Source organism: Nycticebus coucang, chromosome 1 (assembly GCF_027406575.1).
Source record: "Nycticebus coucang isolate mNycCou1 chromosome 1, mNycCou1.pri, whole genome shotgun sequence".
NCBI classification, from domain to species: Eukaryota; Metazoa; Chordata; class Mammalia; order Primates; family Lorisidae; genus Nycticebus; species Nycticebus coucang.
Genome location: NC_069780.1, coordinates 192,282,838 through 192,310,401, shown reverse-complemented (window position 1 = coordinate 192,310,401; position 27,564 = coordinate 192,282,838). Strand labels below are relative to the sequence as shown.

Below are 27,564 nucleotides of genomic sequence, written 5' to 3'. Positions count from 1 at the left end.
AAAAATGTCCATTGGACCTTTGAAAAACTCGATACCCAAAATTCCACCAGACTTATCCTTACTCTCCATCAATGTGAATGGCTTAAACTGTCCTCTAAAGAGGCATAGGTTAGCTGACTGGATACAAAAACTTAAGCCAGATATTTGTTGCATACAAGAGTCACATCTCAACTTAAAAGACAAATACAGACTCAGGGTGAAAGGATGGTCATCCATATTTCAGGCAAATGGTAATCAGAAAAAAGCAGGTGTTGCAATTTTATTTGCAGATACGGTAGGCTTTAAACCATCAAAAGTAAGGAAGGACAAGAATGGTCACTTCATATTTGTTAAGGGTAATACTCAATATGACGAGATCTCAATTATTAATATCTATGCACCCAACCAGAATGCACCTCAATTTATAAGAGAAACTCTAACAGACATGAGTAACTTGATTTCCTCCAGCTCCATAATCGTTGGAGATTTCAACACTCCCTTGGCAGTGTTGGATCGATCCTCCAGAAAGAAGCTGAGCAAAGAAATCTTAGATTTAAACCTAACCATCCAATATTTAGATTTAGCAGACATCTACAGAACATTTCATCCCAACAAAACTGAATACACATACTTCTCATCAGCCCACGGAACTTACTCCAAAATTGATCACATTTTAGGTCACAAGTCTAACCTCAGTAAATTTAAAGGAATAGAAATTATTCCGTGCATCTTCTCGGACCATCATGGAATAAAACTTGAATTGAGTAACAACAGGAATCTGCATACCCATACAAAAACATGGAAGTTAAATAACCTTATGCTGAATGATAGCTGGGTCAGAGATGAGATTAAGAAAGAAATCACCAATTTTTTGGAACAAAATGACAATGAAGACACAAGCTATCAGAACCTCTGGGACACCGCAAAGGCAGTTCTAAGAGGGAAATTTATAGCACTGCAAGCCTTCCTCAAGAGAACGGAAAGAGAGGAAGTTAACAACTTAATGGGACATCTCACGCAACTGGAAAAGGAAGAACATTCCAACCCCAAACCCAGTAGAAGAAAAGAAATAACCAAAATTAGAGCAGAATTAAATGAAATTGAAAACAAAAGAATAATACAACAGATCAATAAATCAAAAAGCTGGTTTTTTGAAAAGGTCAATAAAATAGATAAACCTCTGGCCAACCTAATCAGGAAAAAAAGAGTAAAATCTCTAATATCATCAATCAGAAACAACAAAGACAAAATAACCACAGACTCATCAGAAATCCAAAAAATCCTTAATGAATATTACAAGAAACTTTATTCTCAGAAATATGAAAATCTGAAGGAAATAGACCGATACTTGGAAGCACGCCACCTTCCAAGACTTAACCAGAATCAAGTGGAAATGTTGAACAGACCCATATCAAGTTCAGAAATAGCATCAACTATACAAAACCTCCCTAAAAAGAAAAGCCCGGGACCAGATGGTTTCACGTCAGAATTCTACCAAACCTTTAAAGAGGAATTAGTACCTATATTACTCAACCTGTTCCAAAATGTAGAAAAAGAAGGAAGACTACCCAACACGTTCTATGAAGCAAATATCACCCTGATCCCCAAACCAGGAAAAGACCCAACAAGAAAAGAAAATTATAGACCAATATCACTAATGAATATAGATGCAAAAATATTCAACAAGATCCTAACAAACAGAATCCAGCAACACATCAAACAAATTATACATCATGACCAAGTTGGTTTTATCCCAGGGTCTCAAGGCTGGTTCAATATACGTAAATCTATAAATGTAATTCAGCACATAAACAAATTAAAAAACAAAGACCATATGATTCTCTCAATTGATGCAGAAAAAGCTTTTGATAATATCCAGCATCCCTTCATGATCAGAACACTCAAGAAAATTGGTCTAGAAGGGACTTTTCTTAAACTGATAGAGGCTATCTACAGCAAACCCACAGCCAATATCATATTGAATGGAGTTAAATTGGAATCATTTCCACTCAGATCAGGAACCAGACAAGGCTGCCCATTGTCTCCATTGCTTTTCAACATTGTAATGGAAGTTTTAGCCACCGCAATTAGGGAAGAAAAGGCGATCAAGGGTATCCATATAGGGTCAGAAGAGATCAAACTCTCGCTCTTCGCAGATGATATGATTGTGTATCTGGAAAACACTAGGGACTCTACTACAAAACTCCTAGAAGTGATCAAGGAATACAGCAGCGTCTCAGGTTACAAAATCAACATTCATAAATCGGTAGCCTTTATATACACCAACAACAGTCAAATTGAAAAAGCAGTTAAGGACTCTATCCCATTCACAGTAGTGCCAAAGAAGATGAAATATTTGGGAATTTACCTAACAAAAGACGTGAAAGATCTCTATAAAGAGAACTATGAAACTCTAAGAAAAGAAATAGCTGAAAATGTTAACAAATGGAAAAACATACCATGCTCATGGCTAGGAAGAATCAACATTATCAAAATGTCCATACTACCCAAAGCAATATATACTTTCAACGCACTCCCTATTAAAGCTCCACTGTCATATTTTAAAGATCTTGAAAAAACATTACTTCGTTTTATATGGAATCAGAAAAAACCTCGAATAGCCAAGACATTACTCAGAAATAAAAACAAAACAGGAGGAATCACACTACCAGACCTCAGACTTTACTACAAATCGACAGTGATCAAAACAGCATGGTATTGGCACAAAAACAGAGAAGTAGATATCTGGAATAGAATAGAGAACCAAGAGATGAATCCAGCTACTTACCGCTATTTGATTTTTGACAAGCCAATTAAAAACATTCAGTGGGGAAAAGATTCCCTATTTAACAAATGGTGCTGGGTGAACTGGCTGGCAACCTGCAGAAGACTGAAATTAGACCCACACCTTTCACCATTAACTAAGATAGACTCTCATTGGATTAAAGATTTAAACTTAAGACATGAAACTATAAAAATACTAGAGGAGAATGCAGGGAAAACCCTTGAAGAAATTGGTCTGGGTGAGTATTTCATGAGGAGAACCCCCCGGGCAATTGAAGCAGCTTCAAAAATACACTACTGGGACTTGATCAAACTAAAAAGCTTCTGCACAGCTAAGAACACAGAAAGCAGAGCAAGCAGACAGCCCTCAGAATGGGAGAAGATATTTGCAGGGTATAACTCTGACAAAGGTTTAATAACCAGAATCCACAGAGAACTCAAACGCATCAGCAAGAAAAAAACAAGGGATCCCATCGCAGGCTGGGCAAGGGATTTGAAGAGAAACTTCTCTGAAGAAGACAGGCGCACGGCCTTCAGACATATGAAAAAATGCTCATCATCTTTAATCATCAGAGAAATGCAAATCAAAACTACTTTGAGATATCATCTAACTCCAATGAGACTAGCCTATATCACAAAATCTCAAGACCAGAGATGTTGGCGTGGATGCGGAGAAAAGGGAACACTTCTGCACTGCTGGTGGGAATGCAAATTAATACATTCCTTTTGGAGGGATATATGGAGAACACTCAGAGATCTAAAAATAGATCTGCCATTCAATCCTGTAATTCCTCTGCTGGGCATATACCCAGAAGACCAAAAATCACAACATAACAAAGATATTTGTACCAGAATGTTTATTGCAGCCCAATTCATAATTGCTAAGTCATGGAAAAAGCCGAAGTGCCCATCGATCCACGAATGGATTAATAAATTGTGGTATATGTATACCATGGAATACTATGCAGCCTTAAAGAAAGATGGAGACTTTACCTCTTTCATGTTTACATGGATGGAGCTGGAACATATTCTTCTTAGTAAAGTATCCCAAGAATGGAAGAAAAAATATCCAATGTACACAGCCCTACTATGAAACTAATTTGGGACTCTCACATGAAAGCTATAACCCAGCTACAACTTAACAATAGGGGGAAGTGGGAAAGGGGGGGGTGGGTAGAGGGAGGGGAATCGGTGGGATCACACCTGTGGTGCATATTACAGGGGTATTTGCGAAACTTGGTAAATGTAGAATATAAATGTTTTGGCACAGTAACTGAGATAACGCCGGAAAGGCTATGTTAACCACTGGGATAAAAATGTGTCAAATGGTTTATGAAGTGAGTGTATGATGCCCCATAATCATATCATTGTATACACTTATGATTTAATAAAAAAATTAAAAAAAAAAAAAAAAAAAAAAAAAAAACAGGAAGTGTCCACGTCCTCCCGCAGTGCAAAGAGAAAGATAAGATGGGCGTGCCATGCACAGGCGCACCAATGAGGGCTACACGCGTGGTACGAGGGCACACGGGGCCACGGGGAGGTCTTCAGGAAGGAAGCAGAGGAGGCGTCACCACCAGTGGGCTTCACAGCACCGTCCAGCTTGATCCCACCCCTGGTGTGTGCGTCCCCTTTCTGTGAGCCTACGGTGGTGTTGGAGATGCTGTGTGCGTCCCCTTTCTGTGAGCCCACGGTGGTGTTGGAGGATGCTGTGTGCATCCCCTTTCTGTGAGCCCACGGTGGTGTTGGAGATGCTGTGTGTGTCCCCTTTCTGTGAGCCCACGGTGGTGTTGGAGGATGCTGTGTGCGTCCCCTTTCTGTGAGCCCACGGTGGTGTTGGAGGATGCTGTGTGCGTCCCCTTTCTGTGAGCCCACGGTGGTGTTGGAGATGCTGTGTGTGTCCCCTTTCTGTGAGCCCACGGTGGTGTTGGAGGATGCTGTGTGCGTCCCCTTTCTGTGAGCCCACGGTGGTGTTGGAGGATGCTGTGTGCGTCCCCTTTCTGTGAGCCCACGGTGGTGTTGGAGATGCTGTGTGCGTCCCCTTTCTGTGAGCCCACGGTGGTGTTGGAGGATGCTGTGTGCGTCCCCTTTCTGTGAGCCCACGGTGGTGTTGGAGGATGCTGTGTGCGTCCCCTTTCTGTGAGCCCACGGTGGTGTTGGAGGATGCTGTGTGCATCCCCTTTCTGTGAGCCCACGGTGGTGTTGGAGGATGCTGTGTGCGTCCCCTTTCTGTGAGCCCACGGTGGTGTTGGAGATGCTGTGTGCGTCCCCTTTCTGTGAGCCCACGGTGGTGTTGGAGGATGCTGTGTGCATCCCCTTTCTGTGAGCCCACGGTGGTGTTGGAGGATGCTGTGTGCATACCCTTTCTGTGAGCCCACGGTGGTGTTGGAGATGCTGTGTGTGTCCCCTTTCTGTGAGCCCACGGTGGTGTTGGAGATGCTGTGTGCGTCCCCTTTCTGTGAGCCCACGGTGGTGTTGGAGGATGCTGTGTGCGTCCCCTTTCTGTGAGCCCACGGTGGTGTTGGAGGATGCTGTGTGCGTCCCCTTTCTGTGAGCCCACGGTGGTGTTGGAGGATGCTGTGTGCGTCCCCTTTCTGTGAGCCCACGGTGGTGTTGGAGATGCTGTGTGCGTCCCCTTTCTGTGAGCCCACGGTGGTGTTGGAGGATGCTGTGTGCGTCCCCTTTCTGTGAGCCCACGGTGGTGTTGGAGGATGCTGTGTGCGTCCCCTTTCTGTGAGCCCACGGTGGTGTTGGAGGATGCTGTGTGCGTCCCCTTTCTGTGAGCCCACGGTGGTGTTGGAGGATGCTGTGTGCGTCCCCTTTCTGTGAGCCCACGGTGGTGTTGGAGGATGCTGTGTGCGTCCCCTTTCTGTGAGCCCACGGTGGTGTTGGAGATGCTGTGTGCGTCCCCTTTCTGTGAGCCCACGGTGGTGTTGGAGGATGCTGTGTGCGTCCCCTTTCTGTGAGCCCACGGTGGTGTTGGAGGATGCTGTGTGCGTCCCCTTTCTGTGAGCCCACGGTGGTGTTGGAGATGCTGTGTACGTCCCCAGAGCTCAGCTGTGCTCAGCCTCCTGCTGGTTCTCCTGCTACCAGTCAGGGAGGCTCCAGCTAATTCTGAAGACTTGTAGAATATTGGAGAAAACCAGTCCCTCTCCATCCCCTGGCCTGGTGATGGTCACACTGCCATCGGGGGAGCCCCAGGTTTATTTATCGTCATTCCTATTAGAATGTCTAGTTTGTTTCTGTTTCCAAAGAGGATTTGCAGTTCATTTGAAACCTATTGGCATCTGCCTCCTGCACACACACTTACATCATAAGTGCGTCAATGGCATTTAGGGGGTGGATGATTTGAGCAGGGCCTCATTTAAATCGAGAAATGGGATGGAAGGTTTGAATCTCCCTTGTGTATCACAGAACCAGGCATTCTATACAGTTTATGAGGAAGGTTTGGTTATCCCATTTTATATATGAGGAAACAGAGGCTTGGAGGTTAAATAATTTGCCCAATGTCAAGCAGCTTGTGAGTGACAAGAGCCCAGGCCCTGACTGGGTCCCTACCAGCACAGGCCACTCTCTCGAGTTATCCGCCCCATCCAGGTCCCCCCACTGCTTTCTCTAGCTCAGCCCCCACCTCTCACAGAGGACAAATTGTGCTTCTCAAGGAGCCTGTGCCAGGGCTCTGTCATCCTTCTCCTACCTGTGGTCATCTTCATCAAGTCCACGGTGGAATTTACCGTCAAGGGCACATTGGTGCAGGCTCCTTCGTTAGCTGTCTCATTTCCTTAATCACCGCAGTCTAACTGCCTGAAATCCGCATAATTGACACACCCTCTGAGACTCCTGGCCTGCTATTTATCGCTCTATTTATGTCATTAGTAATAAATAATTACTTGCTGGTAGGAATTGAATCACTCAAGAAAATATTATAGAAGACATTAAAAGCACTGACACTGATTATAATTGTCAAATCCCATTTAATTTGAAATTAGTTTTATATTTGAGTATTTGAATTAATGTTACAGCTGGAAATGTCCTGAGCACGGGGAAGAGGAATCTTTGTCTTTTAGAAACATAGAGGCTACTAAGGGGTGACGAGATAAAACATATTTGTTATTTTAACATGTGAGATGATAATCACAAAATGCTATGGGACATAGGAGCAAAAAAATTATCTTGGTCACATAGCTTGTATGGTAGTCATATGTCTTGATTGCCAGATACTAACCTTATCCTCAAAATACGTTCTAGTCACTCACCTGTGATGCTGCAAATGTTAATATGAAGTGTGATTCCCATGTGGTACTGTCATGGCCTGTGTTGGCACCTGAGCTTCACAACATGTGAACTTTCCGTTTGCCAGAGACACAACTTGTAAAACTGTGCACTGAGATTTTGGAGAGCATCAGGGTCACCTGAGGTGTAACTCAAAACCCAGATGCTAACTGTAACCTACGGAACCAGAAATCCTCCAAGGAAGACGTGGACAGCCACCCTGTGCTGTCTGCTTCTCAGACCCACAGCAGAGTCTGAGCCTGTGTGAAAAAGTTTAAGACCAAGTTGTGTCCAGTCCTGGGACATTGTGACTTTGATTTCCTTAGAAATACAGGCGGAAGCGGCAGCAAGTGTATTAAGAGCAACAGCTGGACAAGGGTGTGTCTATGTCATGAGCATCTTGACAGCCCCGGGACGGGAGATTGCCATTTCATTCTCTTCCTTTTCTCTCCAAGGCAGCCCTACCCCCAACCCCTCAGGGATTTCAGCCTGAATCCTTCCACAGCCTCGACACGTACCCCTGCCATGTGGTTATTCTGGCCTTGGTTAATTGCCTTCAATGAAACATCAGGGAATGGGTGGAGACTAACGTGCCAACGTCTGTGTCGTCCTTGGTACAGATCAGGAACTGTGCAGAAATTCGGCAGTCCTTGCAGGCCAGGTTTCCTGGGCACACCCTTCCATCCCCCAGTCCCCCAGGTTGCCCACAGCAGGGCTTGCCTGGGCTCTGGTATCTGAGCATCTGGCTTCTAGCTTTGATTCTGTGACCCTGAACAAAGTCCTCCGTCTGCTGTCACTGATATAATGACATACCTGACGGGGTTGTAGTGAATTAAGTTAGAAAATATAGGTCACATGCTTAATGCCATCTCTGTAAAATAGTGTGTGCTTACACTTGGCAATTACTTTTTTACTCATATTATCAAATAGCTGTAAGCCAAGCAGGGTGGTGGGCAAATGTGCCTCAGCCTTGGCCACAAGGCAGATTCTCTTGTCTGCTTTGGGGGCCCAGGTTGGGGTCATCCTCTCTTTGCCGCCTTCCCCTGACTTGTGGGTTGTTTAACAGCAGAAATGTCCCCAGATCCGGTCACATCTTGTCCTCCCTTCCTCCCATCTCCCCCCCTTTACCCTTTTTCTGATCTTCCTCCTGGGGACACTGCTTCCAGGGAGTGCATGCAGTGTCTGGCAGCCCCACATTCCCAGCTGGTCACTTGGCTCTCCAAGAATGTATTTACTTCCGTGGGAGGTCCCCAGAGCCACCTAGGGCTCCCAGCTCCCCTAGACGCTCTTCCCTGGACACTCTGTCCTACCCCTCTGAGGCAGTGGGAGGTGGTGATGCCAAGTGCTCCTACTGGCAAAGCTATTGGAAGTTAGGAAGTAGACTTGACCTTGAGGGAGGTAACAACTCCGTCAACACAGTCCTCAGCTTCCTCCAGAGTCAGTAAACAGGTACTGACCAGTGCTGGGCGGCTGTGTCCTGATGGACACTACTAGAGTTCCTAGAGCCAGTGTCCCTATAGCTGAGACGCTCCCACATGCCAAGCTGAGTGTGGCTCCCCTGAGAGGTCTGCTTTTCACACAAGAGTAACCAGTGCTGCTTCAAAGGACTCCCACAGTACAGCCAGCCACACTCACGCACTGGGCTTCTGTGCGCTGCTCCCTCCAAAGGGTGCAGGGATTCGGCTCAAGTGCTGCCCTCCGGCTGTGTGCCGGCCTCCAGTGGTGCCACCAGATGGGCTGAGGTGGAGCAGGCCCAGGAGTGTGGGACAGAGCATCAGCCCCACCAGGAGCCCCAGTAGCTGTTCGGTGGTTGGAATGGCTTTAAGCATCACAGTTACTGGGGCTTTCACTTGAAAACTCAGATGCTTGGATCTCTCTTCTCTGAATCAACAATTCCTGGCCCAGAGCCTGGCAACTGTGTGTCTAACAAACACCCTTGGAAGTTCTGACAGTCGTGGTGAGCAGAAGAGAGGTCCCCCAGAAGGAGGTGAGCCACACAGCTGTGCTGGCTTTAAAGACCACCAGTCCCCGCCACACACTTGAAAGACCTCCTGTTCTTAAGTAATTGGAACGTCAGCCCTCAGCAGCGTCTGGACAGTTACTGTAATTTAACATTGGTATATACTCTCCAGCAATTCGATGGATGGCCCGTTCCTCAGAAAAGGGCTATGAATACATGAATTTGCTCAGCAAAGTGGCTGGTTTTTGTTTTATTTTTCTGCCTAGTGCGCTGAGGTAGGGAAGTCTTCATAGCATTGCCTTGTGTTTGTCAGAGTAAATGATTTAAACTATTCTTTCCTTTGACAGAACGTTCTCTCTCTGTCTCCCCCACTCCCACAGCTTTGGCATGGTCCACGATGGAGAAGGGAATATGTGTAAAAAGTCAGCGGGCAGCATCATGTCCCCGACATTAGCCGGTCGGAATGGAGTCTTCTCCTGGTCACCCTGCAGCCGCCAGTATCTGCACAAATTTTTAAGGTATGGCCCGCTGGAGCCTCCAGCCACCTCCTGGGGCATTTGAAGCTTGATGCCCCAGGCTGCCATTCTGGATGTGTTTCCCCTTCAAAGCATCTTGAGACATTCAGTTGACCAAGGAGTTAGCTCATCAGAACAGCCCGGCGCCTGCTGGCTCACTTCAACAGCAAGCTTTAGACTCGAGGGGAGCCATCAACCTTACCAAAGCATTTGTCCCTAACATTTATTTATTTTTTAATTCTCACTTCTCTTATGATGCATATTCAGACAATGAATAGGAAGATATGGAAAGTATACACCTGTAAGCCCAGCGGGACAGCATGGCCAAGGTGTTTCTTTTTGTTTTTTCTTTCTTTTTCGTTTTTGTCTGTTTTTACAAAATGCATTTCCCATTAGGTGGAAAAACTTTATATATAAACTTGAACCTGAATCTAAATCCTGTAATTTTAAGTAGTAGTTTTAGATACTTTATTTTAACACTAATTTATTTAGGTTATAAAACATCGGGGAGATGGAGTTTGACCCTGGACCGCAAGGTAGTCAGCAGATTTTAAAAGACATGGGGGCCTTTAAGAAATGTCTGTAGACCTGCTAGTGGAGTGGACGGTCCTCCCAAATCTCCCTGGCTTTGCCTTTGCAGCCTGGTATGAGTCGTGTCTTAGTCTGTGTCTTTTGTGATGCTGTAAAGAAATGTCTGAGGCTGGTGCTTTATAAACAAGAGAGGTTGATATGGTTCACAGTTCTGTAGGCTGTGCAAGAAACCCGGATCCAGCACCTGCTTCTAATGAGGACTTCAGGAAGCTTCTGTTCAGGGCGTGAGGTGCAGGGGCAATAGAGGAAGGAAGGGACGGGAGGGAGGTGCCAGGCCCTTTCTAACAATCAGGTCTCAGAACTAGTACTGTCTTCCTGGAGGCCTCTGGAAGGCCCTGCATCCCACCTTCTGAGCCAGCGCATGGGTCATCAGTTTTCAGGGTCTTCCTGCCTTGTGTTCATGGGGTTACGTCTCAGTGGACATGTTCTAAAACCTTAAGAAAAGATGTCTGTTGTCCGTATTTTATGCCACCGGTTGTGAGCATTTTGTGGACAATGTCTGTATCTTCAGAACATAAATAAATATTCTAGGAATATACAGTCAACCAGCTTTTTAAAAATTTCTATCACCAAAAAAGACAAAGCTAATATTATTCTGAAGCTGACATGACCCTGGGGCATGTTTCACATTTGTCATTCCCAGTATGATATTCTCAAGCAGTCAGGTGGGGGGCTGTTAATGTTGTTTTTAGCTGTTTCTCGCAGCTCTTCCATTTTTCATGGTATGTATGGAGAACTCTGTTTTTAGTAATAAAGAAGCCCCTTCATGTCAAGCTCACCATCCTCTTATTTGTATTAACAAGGGAAATTTGGAGGTTTCTGCAGCTCAGATCTTTTCTATAATTTTCTAGATTCAGAAATTGTTTCAATTTCTTTTTCATCTTTATGGTCATAAGAAAGATTTATCAACATTTTTTAATATTTTGAAATATGCTCTGACAGCTTAGAAAATGAAGGGATGCAAATTTGGATGTGTGGTGAGAATTGGAGTCATGGAAACGTCTCCCCCAAATTTGGAAACTGACAAGAAATATAGGAAGACCCATAGAAAGAAAATAGTTATATGCTTAGAAAAGAATTAGTTGAGGACACGGAAAATAGGCTATAATTTTCAAAGCAGAATAGAATCCTAAGAATGATGATTAAGATACTAGAATTAAAAGCCATTTTTGTTCTGTGATTCTAGAACAATTAAACTATACCCTGAAGCATGCCAGTTTGTTTTTGTGCTAATCCAGGCATTTCAATAATAAACCTTTATTTTCAGGGACTTCACTGATTTCCACGGATAGTATGATTACAAATAAATATGTAATGTTTTAGATGCTTACGTATTTGTTTTCTTGAAAGATCAAATTTTCCAAGAAAGTCTCTTGCTGTCAAATTTACTATTAAGTTTTATTTTGCTTGAAAACTGGTTGCAAATTGGACGCTTCTCTAGTATGTTGAATTTTTGTTTTTCAGTGACCTCATGAATCTGAGAGAAATTTTGTTGAACATGTTTGCTGACTTTCTGATTTCAAAGTAATAAAAATATTGTGATATTCTCCACCATTAGGTGGCTTTTGAGATATGATCCCAAGAATGAGTAAGGTAGATGGCGAACTTTTAAAGATGAATCTGCTCTCCATTTTTAGAAGTCTTACATTTGGTAGATGGAAAAACATATATCATTAGGGAACTCCAATGGCCCGCAGTTGTCAGCACAGCTTTTTTCTGTCTTGGTAGAGTCACGAAGGACAGATGCTTGCTTGGAGTCAATTCATCAACCTACTCAGTAAAGTCATTTCCTACTCACAGATGCAAACTTCATCACAATTACTCATGTCTGCATCTAGGAGCCTATGACTTAGGGAAATTTTTAACTCATTATTTTAAATTGAATGACAATATGGGTTCATCTTCAATTTACTTTTTAAAAATTTGAATCGTGCCCTGCAGATCAGTGACTGTGCCTGCCTGGTGACCATGTGAAGCTCATGTCCCTTAGTATACAGGGAAGGTGATGCCACAGTGGGCTGGGAGTCTGTGACATGCATGGGTCTCTCTGCCTCTGTTAGTGTAAAAATGGGATTAAACCTGTGCACGCATTAAGCATGTTTTTGCACAGAACGGAAATGACACGTTTCTGTTTGCATCTTGCTCATCTTAAGGAAGACAAAGCGACAGGCCACAGCCCGTTGTTGATTCTTGAGGGCAGGTGCAACTGTAAGACTGGGGAATAGGTACTGCCCCCTGGTGGGAAAAGGAGTTGACAAACGCATCATGTCTTCACCACTTGTGTCTGGAAGGTCTTCACTTGACAAGTAATATAGCCTTTTCTGGAGCCTCCATTTTCATACTTGGAAAATGTGGGGCATAACTCAAAAACCTCTCAAACCTTTTACCATTTTATGGTTCACTACTTACAGTGGGAGAAGATTTTGAAATGTTATCCTGGTATTTTCAACCTGCCTTGTTTTCATTCTTGTTTTCATTCATGTTATTTTTGTTGTGGTACAAGATAATATGTAGAAATGTATGAAATTATAAGGGTACAATTCAATAAATTTTCACACAGTGAACCCTGCAGTGGGACTCCTGCCGATCTGAGAGGTCCCCAGAACTTCCCCCACATCCATCCTCCCCTACCTCCTCCCCAAAAGTAACCACTCTCCCGACATGGAACACTGTAGATTGGAAGTGTGAGTTGTGTACTGTTCTGTGGTTATGAAACTCGCCCTGGTTACCAAGAAACATAGAATTAGTTTGATTGTTTTTATTATACGAATATACTGTAATTCTATTAATCCATTCTGTTAGAGATAGGCATTTGAGTTGCTAATGTTTGGCTGTTTTAATGTTTCTGTGAATATTCTGCTGGCTTCCATGTGGATTTGTGAGTAGGCAGGGATGTGGGATTTCAGGGACATAAATGCATCTACACAATTTCAGTGGATATGTAAAGTCACAGTCCCAGAAACAGTTATATGAAACATTCTGATGGCTTCAATTCCTTGCCAGCACTGAGTCATGTGGGCACTTTTCACTTTAGTCACTCTGATGAGTGTGTCCTGTGTTATCTGTGTGGTGATTAGTGATACTGAATACCTTTTAGATGTTTAATGTCCACTTGAATAAGCTTTTTAGTAAAGCACCTGCTCAGATCTCTTGCTCATATTAAAATATTAGACTGTCTTTTTCCTAACTCTTGGTGGAAGTCCTTTATAAATTCTGAGTATGTCCCTTTCTGTAATTCATGTATTGTAAATATCCTCTCTCATGCCATAATTTTCTGTATACACTTTTATAAACATGTCTTCTGATAAACAGAAGGCTTAATTTTTGGGGTGGAGACCACGTTATCCTCATTTTTCATTAGGGTTAGTACCTATGAAACTGCTAAGGGGAAAAAAAAAAAAAAAAAAACCTCTGCTCATCCCAAAGAGGCGAATTTATTCACCCCCCATGATCTGCAGATGTAACCATTTGCTTCTCTCTCATAGACTACTTGAGTTTTGTGTGCGGCATGCAACAAAGTCAACATGAATATTTTTTCTGTGGTTATGGGGATAGCTCATTTGTGAAATGGCTGTGGTGATTTTCTGTCTTGCACACACACCTTCAGTGGCTGCACATTTTGGGATCTCACTGGCAGTCAGTGGGAGTTCCTGTTGCCCCAGTTATCACCGCATTTGACATTGTCAACGTTTAGGATTTTAGCAATTTTAAGAGGTATAAAGTAATATCTTGCTGATGTCTTCTGTAATTCCTTGATGACAGGTGATATTGGGCACCTCTGTATATGTTTATTTGCCATCTATAGACATTCTCTAATAAAGTATTTGTTCAGATTTTTTGCCCATTTTTGTTTCTCTTCTGACTGTCTAACTTTAAGTGTCATTTATACATCTTATGTAACAGCCCTTTGTTATATTTGTCTTTTACAAATATTTTCTCCTAGTATGTGTCTGTTCTTCTCATTTTCTGGACAGCGTCTTCACAGAGCAGAAGTTGTTAATTTTAATGACATTCTGCTTAACAATTATTTCTCTTATGGAAATAATTCTCTTGCGTCTTAAGTGTCCTGTCTATAAAAGTCATCACCATCCCCAAGGTCACCTCACTTTTCTTCTATGTTATTTTCCAGGAGTTTTATATTTTTTTAATATATATTTAGATTTATGATCCATTTTGAGTTAATTTTTGTGAAGTATAAGGTTTTTGTTTAGATTTATTTTTATTGTAGATTTGATCTATGTATTTCATTTCAGGGATGCTAACACAGATGATATTATATTTTAAATTTAAAATTTTTTTTATTAAATCATAGCTGTGTACATTGATATGATCATGGGGCATCATTCACTAGCTTCACAGACTGTTTACCAAGTTTCACATATACCCTTGTAAGATGTACCGCTGGTGTAATCCCACCAATCCCCTTCCCTCTACCCACCTCCCCCCCCCTCCCTTTTCCCCTTCCTCCTATTCTTAGGTTGTAACTGGGTTATAGCTTTCATGTGAAAACCCTAAATTAGTTTCATAGTAGGGCTGAGTACATTGGGTACTTTTTCTTCCATTCTTGAGATACTTTACTAAGAAGAATATGTTCCAGCTCCATCCATGTAAACATGAAAGAGGTAAAGTCTCCATTTTCTTTAAGGCTGCATAATATTCCATGGTGTACATGTACCACAATTTATTAATCCATTCGTGGATCGATGGGCACTTGGGCTTCTTCCATGACTTAGCAATTATGAATTGAGCTGCATTAAACATTCTGGTACAAATATCTTTGTTATGATGTGCTTTTTGGTCTTCTGGGTATATGCCCAGCAGAGGGATTACAGGATTGAATGGCAGATCTATTTTTAGATCTCTAAGTGTTCTCCATATCTCTTTCCAAAAGGAATGTATTAATTTGCATTCCCACCAGCAGTGCAAAAGTGATCCTTTTTCTCCACATCCACGCCAACATCTCTGGTCTTGGGATTTTGTGATATAGGCTTCAGTCTATAGGCTGAAGTTAGATGGTATCTCAAAGTAGTTGTGATTTGCATTTCTCTGATGATTAAAGATGATGAGCATTTTTTCATATGTCTGAAGGCCACGCGCCTGTCTTCTTCAGAGAAGTTTCTCTTCAAATCCCTTGCCCAGCCTGCGATGGGATCCCTTGTTCTTTTCTTGCTAATGTGTTTGAATTCTCTGTGGATTCTGGTTATTAAAGCTTTGTCGGAGACATAACCTGCAAATATCTTCTCCCATTCTGAAGGCTGTTTGCTTGCTTTACTTACTGTGTTCTTGGCTGTGCAGAAGCTTTTTAGTTTGATCAAGTCCCAGTAGTGTATTTTTGAAGCTGCTTCAATTGCCCAGGGGGTCCTCCTCATAAAATACTCGCCCAGCCCGATTTCTTCAAGGGTTTTCCCTGCACTCTCTTCTAGTATTTTTATAGTTTCATGTCTTAAGTTTAAATCTTTGATCCAGTGAGAGTCTATCTTAGTTAATGGTGAAAGGTGTGGGTCCAGTTTAAGTCTTCTACAGGTTGCCAGCCAGTTCACCCAGCACCATTTGTTAAATAGGGAATCTTTTCCCCACTGAATGTTTTTAATTGGCTTGTCAAAGATTAAATAACGGTAAGTAGCTGGGTTCATCTCTTGGTTCTCTATTCTGTTCCAGACATCTACTTCTCTGTTTTTGTGCCAGTACCATGCTGTTTTGATCACTATTGATTTGTAGTATAGTCTGAGGTCTGGTAGCATAATTCCTCCTGCTTTGTTTTTATTTCTGAGTAATGTCTTGGCTATTCGAGGTTTTTTCTGATTCCATATAAAACGAAGTATTGTTTTTTTCAAGATCTTTAAAGTATGACAGTGGAGCTTTAATAGGGATTGCATTGAAATTATATATTGCTTTGGGTAGTATAGACATTTTAACAATGTTGATTCTTCCCAGCCATGAGCATGGTATGTTTTTCCATTTGTTAATATTTACAGCTATTTCTTTTCTTAGTGTTTCATAGTTCTCTTTATAGAGATCTTTCACATCCTTTGTTAGATAAATTCCCAAATATTTCATCTTCTTTGGCACTACTGTGAATGGGATAGAGTCCTTAACTGTTTTTTCAGTCCTTGACTGTCGTTGGTATATATAAAGGCTACCGATTTATGAATGTTGATTTTGTACCCTGAGACACTGCTGTATTCCTTGATCACTTCTAAGAGTTTTGTAGTAGAGTCCCTAGTGTTTTCCAGATATACTATCATATCATCCGCGAAGAGCGAAAGTTTGATTTCTTCTGACCCTATATGGATGCCCTTGATCACCTTTTCTTCCCTAATTGCAGTGGCTAAAATTTCCATTACAATGTTAAAAAGCAATGGGCAGCCTTGTCTGGTTCCTGATCTGAGTGGAAATGATTCCAATTTAACTCCATTCAATATGATATTGGCTGTGGGTTTGCTGTAGATGGTGTCTATCAGTTTAGGAAATGTCCCTTCTCTACCGATTTTCTTAAGTGTTCTAATCATGAAGGGATGCTGGATATTATCAAAAGCTTTTTCTGCATCGATTGAGAGAATCATATGGTCTTTGTTTTTTAATTTGTTTATGTGCTGGATTACATTTATAGATTTACGTATATTGAACCAGCCTAGAGATCCTGGGATAAAACCAACTTGGTCATGATGTATAATTTGTTTGATGTGTTGCTGGATTCTGTTTGTTAGGATCTTGTTGAATATTTTTGCATCTATATTCATTAGTGATATCGGTCTATAATTTTCTTTTCTTGTTGGGTATTTTCCTGGTTTAGGGATCAGGGTGATGTTTGCTTCATAGAACGTGTTGGGTAGTCTTCCTTCTTTTTCTACCTTTTGGAACAGGTTGAGTAATATAAGTACTAATTCCTCTTTAAAAGTTTGGTAGAATTCAGACGTGAAACCATCTGGTCCTGGGCTTTTCTTTTTAGGGAGGTTTTGTATGGTTGATGCTATTTCCGAACTTGATATGGGCCTGTTCAACATTTCCACTTGATTCTGGCTAAGTCTTGGAAGGTGACGTGCTTCCAAGTATCAGTCAATTTCCTTCAGATGTTCATATTTCTAAGAATAAAGTTTCTTGTAATATTCATTAAGGATTTTTTGGATTTCTGAGGAGTCTGTTGTTATTTCGTCTTTGTTGTTTCTGATTGATGAGATTAGAGATTTTACTCTTTTTTTCCTGATTAGGTAGGCCAAAGGTTTATCTATTTTATTGACCTTTTCGAAAAACCAGCTTTTTGATTTATTGATCTGTTGTATTATTCTTTTGTTTTCAATTTCATTTAATTCTGCTCTAATTTTGGTTATTTCTTTTCTTCTACTGGGTTTGGGGTTGGAATGTTCTTCCTTTTCCAGTTGCTTGAGATGTCCCATTAAGTTGTTAGCTTCCTCTCTTTCTGTTCTCTTGAGGAAGGCTTGCAGTGCTATAAATTTCCCTCTTAGAACTGCCTTTGTGGTGTCCCAGAGGTTCTGATAGTTCGTGTCTTCATTGTTGTTTTGTTCCAAAAAATTGGTAATTTCTTTCTTAATCTCATCTCTGACCCAGCTATCATTCAGCATAAGGTTATTTAACTTCCATGTTTTTGTATGAGTATGCAGATTCCTGTTGTTACTCAGCTCAAGTTTTATTCCATGGTGGTCCGAGAAGATGCATGGAATAATTTCTATTCCTTTAAATTTACTGAGGTTAGACTTGTGACTTAAGATGTGATCGATTTTGGAGTAAGTTCCATGGGCTGATGAGAAGTATGTGTATTCAGTTTTGTTGGGATGAAATGTTCTGTAGATGTCTGCTAAATCTAAATATTGGATGGTTAGGTTTAAATCTAAGATTTCTTTGCTCAGCTTCTTGTTGGAGGATCGATCCAACACTGCCAAAGGAGTGTTGAAATCTCCGACGATTATGGAGCTGGAGGAAATCAAGTTGCTCATGTCTGTTAGAGTTTCTCTTATAAATTGAGGTGCATTCTGGTTGGGTGCATAGATATTAATAATTGAGATCTCATCATATTGAGTATTACCCTTAACAAATATGAAGTGACAATTCTTGTCCTTCCTTACTTTTGTTGGTTTAAAGCCTATTGTATCTGCAAATAAAATTGCAACACCTGCTTTTTTCTGATTACCATTTGCCTGAAATATGGACGACCATCCTTTCACCCTGAGTCTGTATTTGTCTTTTAAGTTAAGATGTGACTCTTGTATGCAACAAATATCTGGCCTGAGTTTTTGTATCCAATCATCTAACCTATGCCTCTTTAGAGGACAGTTTAAGCCATTCACATTAATGGAGAATATTGATAAGTCTGGTGAAGTTTTGGGTATCGAGTTTTTCAAAAGTCCAGTGGGCATTTTTAATCCTTTTGCCAGCGTGGAAATTGGAGTTTGATCCGAAGTTTCTGAGTGAGTTTACTTTTGTGGTATAAGATTGGGTTGGTCATTATGGAGGATAGGTCTGAGAATATCCTGAAGAGCTGCTTTGGTTATGGCAAATTTCTTCAACATATGAATGTCATTAAAGTATTTAATTTCTCCATCATAAATGAAACTCAGTTTAGCTGGATACAAGATCTGGGGTTGAAAGTTATTTTGCTTTAGGAGATTAAAAGTCAGTGACCACCCTCTTCTGAATTGAAAAGTTTCAGCAGAGAGATCTGCAGTCATTCTAATATTCTTCCCTTTGGAGGTAATGGTTTTCTTTCTCCTGGCAGCTTTGAGGATTTTCTCCTTCATATTAACTTTAGTGAAGTTAATTATGATATGCCTGGGGGATGTCTTATTGGGGTTGAGTTGTGCTGGGGTTCTGAAACTGTCTGCTGTCTGAATTTCAGAATCTCTTGGCATGTCTGGAAAATTCTCTTTCATAATTTCATGCAGAAGGGCCTCTGTGCCCAGCGAGGCCACTTCATCTGTTTCTGGAACTCCTATGATTCGGATATTCACCTTCTTCGAATTATCCCAGATGTCTCTGAGACAGTGATCCGTTTTTTCTCTCCATTTCTCTTCCTCTTTGAGAGTTTTGGAGAGTTCAAAGGCTTTATCTTCGATGTCAGAAGTCCTTTCTTCTACTTGCTTCATTCTGTTGCTGAGGGATTCTACTGTATTTTTCATATCTTTGAGGGCTGCAAATTCTTGCTTCAGTGTGTCTAAGTCTTTGGTGGTTTTGTCTTTAAATTCGTTAAATTCTTGAGACAACTTTTGAATTTCTCCTCGAATTCCTAATTCCACTTTGTTAATCTTGTCTGCAATCCAAATTCTGAATTCTATTTCTGGCATCTCAGCCAGTTGTTTATGAATGGGATCTTCAATTGCATCTGCCATATCTTTCCTTGGGGGGTGTTGATCTATTCTGGTTATTCATGTTACCAGAGTTTTTCCGCTGTTTCTGCCCCATGGTTGTTTTCCTCCCTCTGATTTTTTTCCCTGGGGCTTTGTTGAGGGCCTGTACAGTGTTGTGGCCTGAGAAACTGGGGCCCTTTCTGGTGTGGTGGGGCTAAGTGGTTCTGTCTTGTTTTCAGCTGGTTTCTGTTCCACCCTAGTGAAACAGATACTTTGGATTGAAGTCTCAGCTGTGGAGAAATATCAGCAATTAAGTCACCCTGCCCCCCACCGGCAAACAATTGGGAAAAAAAAAATCAAACCTTCCTACCACTGTGTACCCAGGGCACCACCTGATTTGTCCTCAGGTGATTGGTTCAGTTCAAATAGGTCCAAATCAATTGTCTCAGTCTGCACCTGTCTCGGGTAAGAGAGTTTTAGAGGTCTCTGGGAACTGGATCACAGGGGTCTGGTGACTACTCTGGTGTGGCTTGCTCCAGTGCTGCATGGAGTCAGGAGAAGCCACCCAGCCAATAAATCAGTCTGGGAAGGTTTCTGCCTCCTTCCCCACCTTGTACCACTTCACACCCAGTCACTGATAGCCCTGCAGTTGGCTGACCCAGTTGCCTGTAGTGAATCTGTACTCCAGGAGTTTGTACCCGCCTGAATCACAAGGAAGTCTGCCAGGCTGCTGCGCTCTGCCTCTCTCCAGCAGGAGGAGGTGAGGCCTGACAACCTCGGGCACTTGATGAAGGTTGAGGGGTTTTCACTCAGGTCCAGTTTCACCCCTGATTAATGTTACTGACAGAAAAGAACAGAACAACTCTGCAGTTCCCCTGCAGAAGAGAAGCTGAATTGAGTTCCAAATCAGCTTGTCTTTGCTCTTGTATTGTCTATAGGCTGACGATCCCCTGAGGGCCAGGTCCGTCTTAGGTTTAGTAAAGCGGACCTCTGGGTCAGCCCCGCCCTGGAAGTTTCCCTGGTTTGCAAGTTGGAGTTGCCTCAGGCAAACTCGGAGTCTCTGGTTGCCCAGGGAGACAGGGGGTGTGGCTTCAGAATATTCAGTAGTGAGCCATATTGCTAGCAAAAGAGGGCTGCCGCTTTATGGCTCAGGCAACTGCTGCTCTGGTGTAGCTCGCCTCCAGCCAACCGTCCTCTCTCTGCTCCCATACCCCAGAGTCTGCACCTACCGGCTGCAGCCCAGCACTGTCTACACCCCTCGAGCAATCGCCTAAGAGTCTGGACCCCTGGGGGACAGGCCTCCAGACCTTGGAGTGAGAGCAGAGGGGAGTGCGGGGAGCGCAGGAAGCCTGGGGTTGCGGGCAGAGAACACACACAGCTTTACACAGTTTCACGCCTGGCCGTATTGTCACCAAAAGACGGCTGTCGCACTGTACCTCAGGGAACTGCCACTCCGTTGCAGTCCCCTCTCCACTGACCCACCAGGACTGGCCTCCAGACCCCAGTGTGAGCGAAGGGGAGCGTTGGGAGCTCAGAATTCCAGGTAGAGACTATATACAGTTTATACAGTTTTATGCCTGGCAGGAGGACGCCGTGGCACCCTAGTAGGGGAGGTAGGTCCAGTTTTTAGAGGGTCTGTCCCATGGAGTGTAGTAGGAGGACCTTTGAACTCTGACCGGTTGTTTGTGGGGCACTCTGAGCCGTTCCCATGGGGGAGGGGACTCCCGTCCGCTTGGTGATGGATTTTGTACCTTTTGTTTGTATCCTTGTGGTCGCAGCTCGCCTCAGCGGGGTCGACGTGCGTTCTACAACCTTCTCTCTTAGTGCAGCTCAAATCCACCAGGTTACTTGCTGAATTTTTGTCCTTTAACTCTCCTTCTGGATGGGAGCCTCTGTGGAAAGCTGGCTTCAGTCAGCCATCTTGTCTCCTCTCCCCCTTAAATTTTAAATTAATTCCACCTGTTCATTGCTAGTCTATTAAAAAAATGGCTTTTGCATATTAACCTTTAATCCCGCAACTTTGCTATAAACACAAGTTCCAGGAGATTTTTGGTTCATTCTTTTAAATTTCTATGTAGACAATCACATTTTCTGTTAACAAAGATAATTGTATTCATTCTTTTCCAGTCTGTACCTTTTATTTCTGCACACGCATGTGTGTGGTGTGTCTTACTGAACTGACGGGGACTCTTTGCGCTTTCAGCACAATGTTGGAAAGCATGGTGAGAGGAGTCGCTCTTCCATGTTTCCAGCTTTGGTGGAAAAGCTTTGTGTTTCTTACCATTTATTGTGATGTTAGTTGTAGATTTTTTCACAGATGTTCTTTATCGAGTTGAGGAAAGTCCCCACTATTCCTAGTTTGCTGGGAGTTTTTATCATAAATGACAGTTAAATTCTGTCAAATGCTTTTGTGTGGTTTTTCTGTCAATGTAATGGATAAATTAATTGACTTTCTAATGTTGAGCCAGCCTTCCATACCTAGGATTACTCCCACTTGATCATGATGCATAATACTTTTATCTGTTGTTGGATTTGATTTGCTCATATTCTGTTGCAGATTTTTGCATCTATGTTCATGAGAGATGCTGCTCTCCAGCTTCATTTTCTTGCAAGGTCTTTTTGCATCTATATTCATGAGAGATTCTGCTCTACAGTTTTATCTTCTTGTACCGTCTTTGGTTTGGCATCAGGGTGATCCTGGCCTCAGCAAACGAGTCAGAAAAGATTCCCTTTGCTTCTGTCTTCTGAAAGAGATGGTAGAGATTTGGCATATTTTCTTCCCCTTAATTCTAGAGGTTCAGTAGAATTCAAAGGGACCTCTCTGAGCTAATTGTTGCTTTTTATGCACAGAACCTGAGATCCAAAACAGTGAAGCCTGGGCTTGGGCCCTGGAGAGTGGAGGCAAAGATATTTCCATCAAAGTGGACAGCCACTCAAAGCCAAGTCTGAGGGATGGTCTTCCATTTTCAATTTATTGTGATTATATACTTTCGTTTTCTGTTTTTAGGCAGGGAGAGCTTATTGAAATTTGTAGGTAGGATTTAGTTGCTATTTGTGAATACACAAATGTTTAAATATTCCTCTCCAAAATGCATACGTTATACCAAAGGACATCCCCATAGGAAATAGGATACTCTGATGTGGAGGAGGGAATCAGTAGTTGGTCTTTAGCCATCTATTAGTGAATTTTAGCAGAACTAATTTTTTTCTTCTTCACCTGGGGGTGTAATCTGAAATTAGCCTGGGGGAAAATCCAGTGTTCCATAGAGAACCTCTGGTAGCTGGAAGGTAATGAACAAGTGTCCCTCAGCCTAAGAAAAACAATAAATGAAAGTAAAAGAAAGAAAGAAAACTCCAGTCTTTGAAACAGATGGATCATGTTGTACTTTTACAAAGCTCATTCCTTCTTTTGGTTGTTTCTGGGGAGAATTGAGCATATATGGTGCCTGGGATAGGAACTTGTCACATTTGGTGGTGATTATTCAATTTCACTTTTCCTCCTGATAAGTTTGAGGATTCTAATGAAAAATAAATCATCTTCCTGAAAAAAAAGAAAAGATATTATGAATAATTTCAGAAAATAAGAAATGTATTTAAATTATTAAGATAAATATTATATTAGATCTCAGGAGAAAAATTTCCTCTTTCTCTATACAAAATATGTAGTAAGATTGCATGAGGAAAAAAAGGTGTGATTGATTGTGCGTCCTGTGGCAGTCACCAGCAGCCTCACGCCCTCTGTTTCAGCACGGCTCAGGCAGTGTGCCTGGCTGACCCACCTAAGCCCGTGACGGAATACAAGTACCCTGACAAGCTGCCTGGACAGCTGTATGACGCAAACACGCAGTGCAAGTGGCAATTCGGAGAGAAAGCCAAGCTCTGCATGCTGGACTTCAAAAAGGCAAGTGATTACTGGCAAAAGCCCAGTGAGATATGATTCATAAAACTGTTTTATTCAATGCAACTGACACTGATGCATTTATTGGGTGCCTAACAAATGTGAAATCCTGTATGTTAAGCCTGGTCCTCTATAACAGGGAACACGTGTTTTACTGGTATAGAAGGTGATGGTGGATACTGTTGTGGGTATCACATTTCACTTGAGCACTGACTTGGCCTGTTGGGTCAGATCTTTTTTTCTGATTGATCTCGTGGGAGTTCAGTCAGTGCGAGTCAGACGATTAATACTCGACACCTTCTAAATGGTATTAAGAAAACAAGGTCATGCTCCCTCCTCCCCGTATGAGCCTAATTTACTATGAAGCCATCACCTATCCAGGGCTTCTGATTAGTAAATCCCCCCTAATAAAGTGGTATTTATAGAGCAGTTTCTCATAGAAGGTGAGATCTACTCTAGGGGACCCCACCAGAATGATTTCCTAACATTAATTCCTCATGTACCACAGACGCATAGGCTCTTCTTGGTTAAAAAAAATCAAGATTTAAGAACTTTCTCTACTGAGCCATAAGAAAAGCTGCCCATAAATTAAATGAATGTAACTATTTTTGAGGTTTCTTTTATTAATGACATCAAGAGTGAAATAGATAGTTTTGTAGAAACTTATAAACATTTCAGAATGCACTGGGAATACTCCCAACGTCAATCTAACATGATAATCTTCTTTCTTCCGAGCTCGAGTAGAGCTTCCCCAAAGATCAATTGCAGCCATGTGCCAGAACTGGATTATTATCTCCTTGGCTGGGTAAGCTCAGCTTGAACAAGAATAATAAATCAGTCAACATCAGCATGGATTCCTAATGTTGCCTTTTCCTGTGGGCAGAAGATATAAATTCTCTAAGAATTTTTTTTGTTTGTTTGTTTTAGCGTTACTCTTCTATTTGTTAAGCAAAAGAGGCATAAAATTAGTGTTTTCTTTCAAAGATGAGATCTACTAAAACATACTTCTGGTTTCCACAGTAGTTTGCTTTGTGATCGGCCATTGGCCATGTCAATTATGGGACTCTAGTGACCCTTGGAAAATGCAAGCAATAATTAATTAAGCACACAGTATTGCCTAATTATTGAGGAAATACTTATAGGCAGTAAAATGCATTCATCTTCAGTCTACAATTTGAAATTTAACAAATATATTCACCCATTGGTTAGAATCCCAAACAATATACGGCTTATTTCCTCAAAGCTACAAAGTCCCCTGGGTCACTTCACACAACCTTCCCCACGGCCACCAAGCAACCCTTCCTCTGATTTGTATCACCAGTAGTGAGTTTTGCCTATTCTTAAACCTTATAATTACTTTTTTGATATGTTTAAAGTAAAATCTATGCTATTTCATCATTAAGTATGATATTAGCTGTTGGTTATTACACAAATGTCCTTTATCAAGCTAAGTAAGTTCATTTCTAATTCTGGTTTGTTGAGAAGTTTTATCACAAAATTCTGTCGAATTTTGTAAAATGCATATTTTCCTATGTCTATTGATATAGTTATATTGTTTTCTTTTTTATTGTATTAGTGTGGTGAGTTATACTGATTGCTCTTTAATGTTTATTTCATTGGATTTTGAATATAAGTCAACCCACATTCCTAGAATAACCCAGTTTGGTCTATGACTCATAATTTGCTGATTTGAGTGTATATTTTCTTCAAGAGTTTTGCATCTGTGTTTTTGAATGATATTACCAAGACATCTTATTCTTGTAATTTTTTTTCAAGAATTGCTATCAGGGCTGGGTGTGGTGGCTCACACCTGTAACCCCAGTTCTCCAAGAGGATGACAGACTCCTCTTGCTCGAGAACTGCTGTAGATCTCAAACCTCCTATTCTGTGCTGAGTGGCCCCTCTCTTCCCATTAGGGCACCACTTTCCACATGCACCTTGCGATGATTTACAGTGGATTTTCTCTTTGCTCATTAAGGCCAAGCTCAGTGTATAGGCGTGGGTCTTATTCACCATGGAGCCTCTGCCTAGCAAGATGCCTCACATACTTCAACTTTTTATCCCGAGTTTGGGGCAAGAAGATACATGGATGGATGGATGGATGGATGGGTGGATGGATAGATGGATGGATAAGTGAACAAGTATTTAATAATCCTTAATTCAAAAATCAGGATTCAGAGAAGATGTTATTTGAAGGTGGGATTGAAAAAAATATGCTAAATACAGGGTTTGTTTTCCATTTTAATTTTTTTTAATTTCTGAAATGCCTGGATCAAGCACATTTTACTTTTCTAACTTAGTGAAATTTACCTTGAATGTATAATGAATAAGTACAACTAAAGTTTCAGGGGTGGAATTCATTTGAACCGACTCTGTAACAGGGGTCTCCTCACTTTATCAGGTGAATCTATTGCTAAGTAAACATCCACTTTTAACTTAATGTCAGTTGTTTTTCCCTTAAACTTTTTAATGATATTTATCATAGATATATGGGCAACATGTAATACTAATAACCCCCCTTTTTTTTCCTTTAGGACATCTGTAAAGCTCTGTGGTGCCACCGGATTGGGAGGAAATGTGAAACTAAATTTATGCCAGCAGCAGAAGGCACCGCGTGTGGGTACGACATGGTAAGATGCCCAGCCGGGCACAGCGTCACCCTCAGAGGCCAATGTCTCCATCCACCTGCCTTTCTCCTCTTGCACTGGTACTTTTAAACCTGAACTTCTCATACATGTATGTCAAACACTGTTGCTATTTTATGTCGATGCTCTGAAAAGGGCTCGTTTTCTCACTTACGTGAAAATAGAATTGATGAGCTATCTGGAATTCACAGAGACCTAGTGGTGACTAAATCGATTTAATCAGAGGAAATGCTAAAACAGAGACCGCGTTTAGCTACGTAAAGGACCAGCATTAAGTAGCCCTGTGAAGGCCTCAGAGTGTCAGTGTGACGACTCTGGAGCAGACCATTTTGAGCTATGTCATTCCCATGACAAAAAAGAGGGTGCTGTGATGGGGAATACTGGAAAGACAGAAGGCGGTGAGTGTATTCATCATGCTGGAGAGTGACAATTTTATCTTTACAACTTAAGAAATAAATTATCTTAACACTCAAGGGTAACATTTTACTTCTTTGATCTGACAATTACATTGTTTCTTTTAGAATATGAGAGATTACTGATAAAGACAGAAACGTACTGAGCCCAAATTATCACTGTGACCATTTTTGCTTTCTCTGATTTCTTTAGTGACACTAATGAGTATGAAAGAGAAAAACAAGCCTAGATACCACTGATCTCTTGTGTTTAAACTCCAAAGAAAGTACTTCCTAGACATATCTGTGAGTCAAGGCAAAAGGGATCTCAGACGATAGTAAGTGGTGCTGACGGTGTTCCGTTAAATTCTGGCGATGCTGACTGAGGAGTCTCGCAGGGCAGGAGGGGCCGCTGGGGAACGGCACCGCCCCAGTCCCTGCCAGGCCTCTTGTTAATGTGCCTTATTTTTCAGTCCGGGAGTGAGATTGAGAATTGAATTCCTTTAGTGGCATAGGCAGCAATCGTTCAGTTCATTAGTAAAAAAAAAAAAAAAAATGTGATTAAAATGCTTTCAGTTTCTCGAAAGAGAAAAGGGGGTTTGCTGAGATCCTGCCGTGTGGAAATTCTGACGAGCAAGGGATGTGAGGTGACTGACTTAGGGTCATGCTGCGGAGAATCTGTTTTTCTGCCCTTATCCGAGTAAAAGGTATCCTTTGGGTGATCCTTCACAAAAGCTGTGCTATTTCCTGAAAGCCTGGCCAGCGTTCTGCTGTTGCACTGAGTTCCCACTGGGGGGTCTCCTGGCATCCGCCTTTCTCTCTGGTCACATCCTGTCTTTTCCTGGGTGACACCACTGTCACCATGCCCCTCAAAAAAGCCCACGTGTTCCTGTTACGTGGTATTTACCTTGAAAGTGCTCTTAAATTTTCATCTGCATTTAAATTATTTTCCCTTGTATTTAAAATATGCCTTTTTCCTTCATGTTGGAAAGAATTAGGATGTGGTAGGATTGCAGAGGTTCCTGCAGATTACACGGAGGAGCCCTGGGCAGAGCTGCCACTGTTCTGTCCAGGGCCACGTAGCTCTGGCATCCGAGTCTCACATACACCCCTGTATGCAGTTGTCCCCGTGCTGTTCCCTTTGTTGGGGTCTCATCTCCCTCCCCTGCTGAGGCTCCTGTGGAGGCCCCATGGTAAGGGCGCGAGGAGGTGACATTGGCTGGTATTTG

General features: G+C 42.0%; 1 protein-coding gene across 2 annotated transcripts in view; it reads left to right on the top strand.

The window, feature by feature from the left end:
• ADAMTS16 (ADAM metallopeptidase with thrombospondin type 1 motif 16) overlaps positions 1-27,564 on the top strand; it is a 142,085-nt gene that overhangs the window by 50,661 nt on the left and 63,860 nt on the right. For both annotated transcript variants that reach the window (XR_008380568.1, XM_053593313.1), the window contains exons 9-11: positions 9,376-9,513; positions 23,148-23,301; positions 25,833-25,928. Coding sequence is in view for 1 of the 2 variants with exons in the window: in XM_053593313.1 (XP_053449288.1) it covers positions 9,376-9,513; positions 23,148-23,301; positions 25,833-25,928 (388 nt within the window). In the remaining variant the exon portion in view is untranslated. The remainder of the gene's footprint in view (positions 1-9,375; positions 9,514-23,147; positions 23,302-25,832; positions 25,929-27,564) is intronic.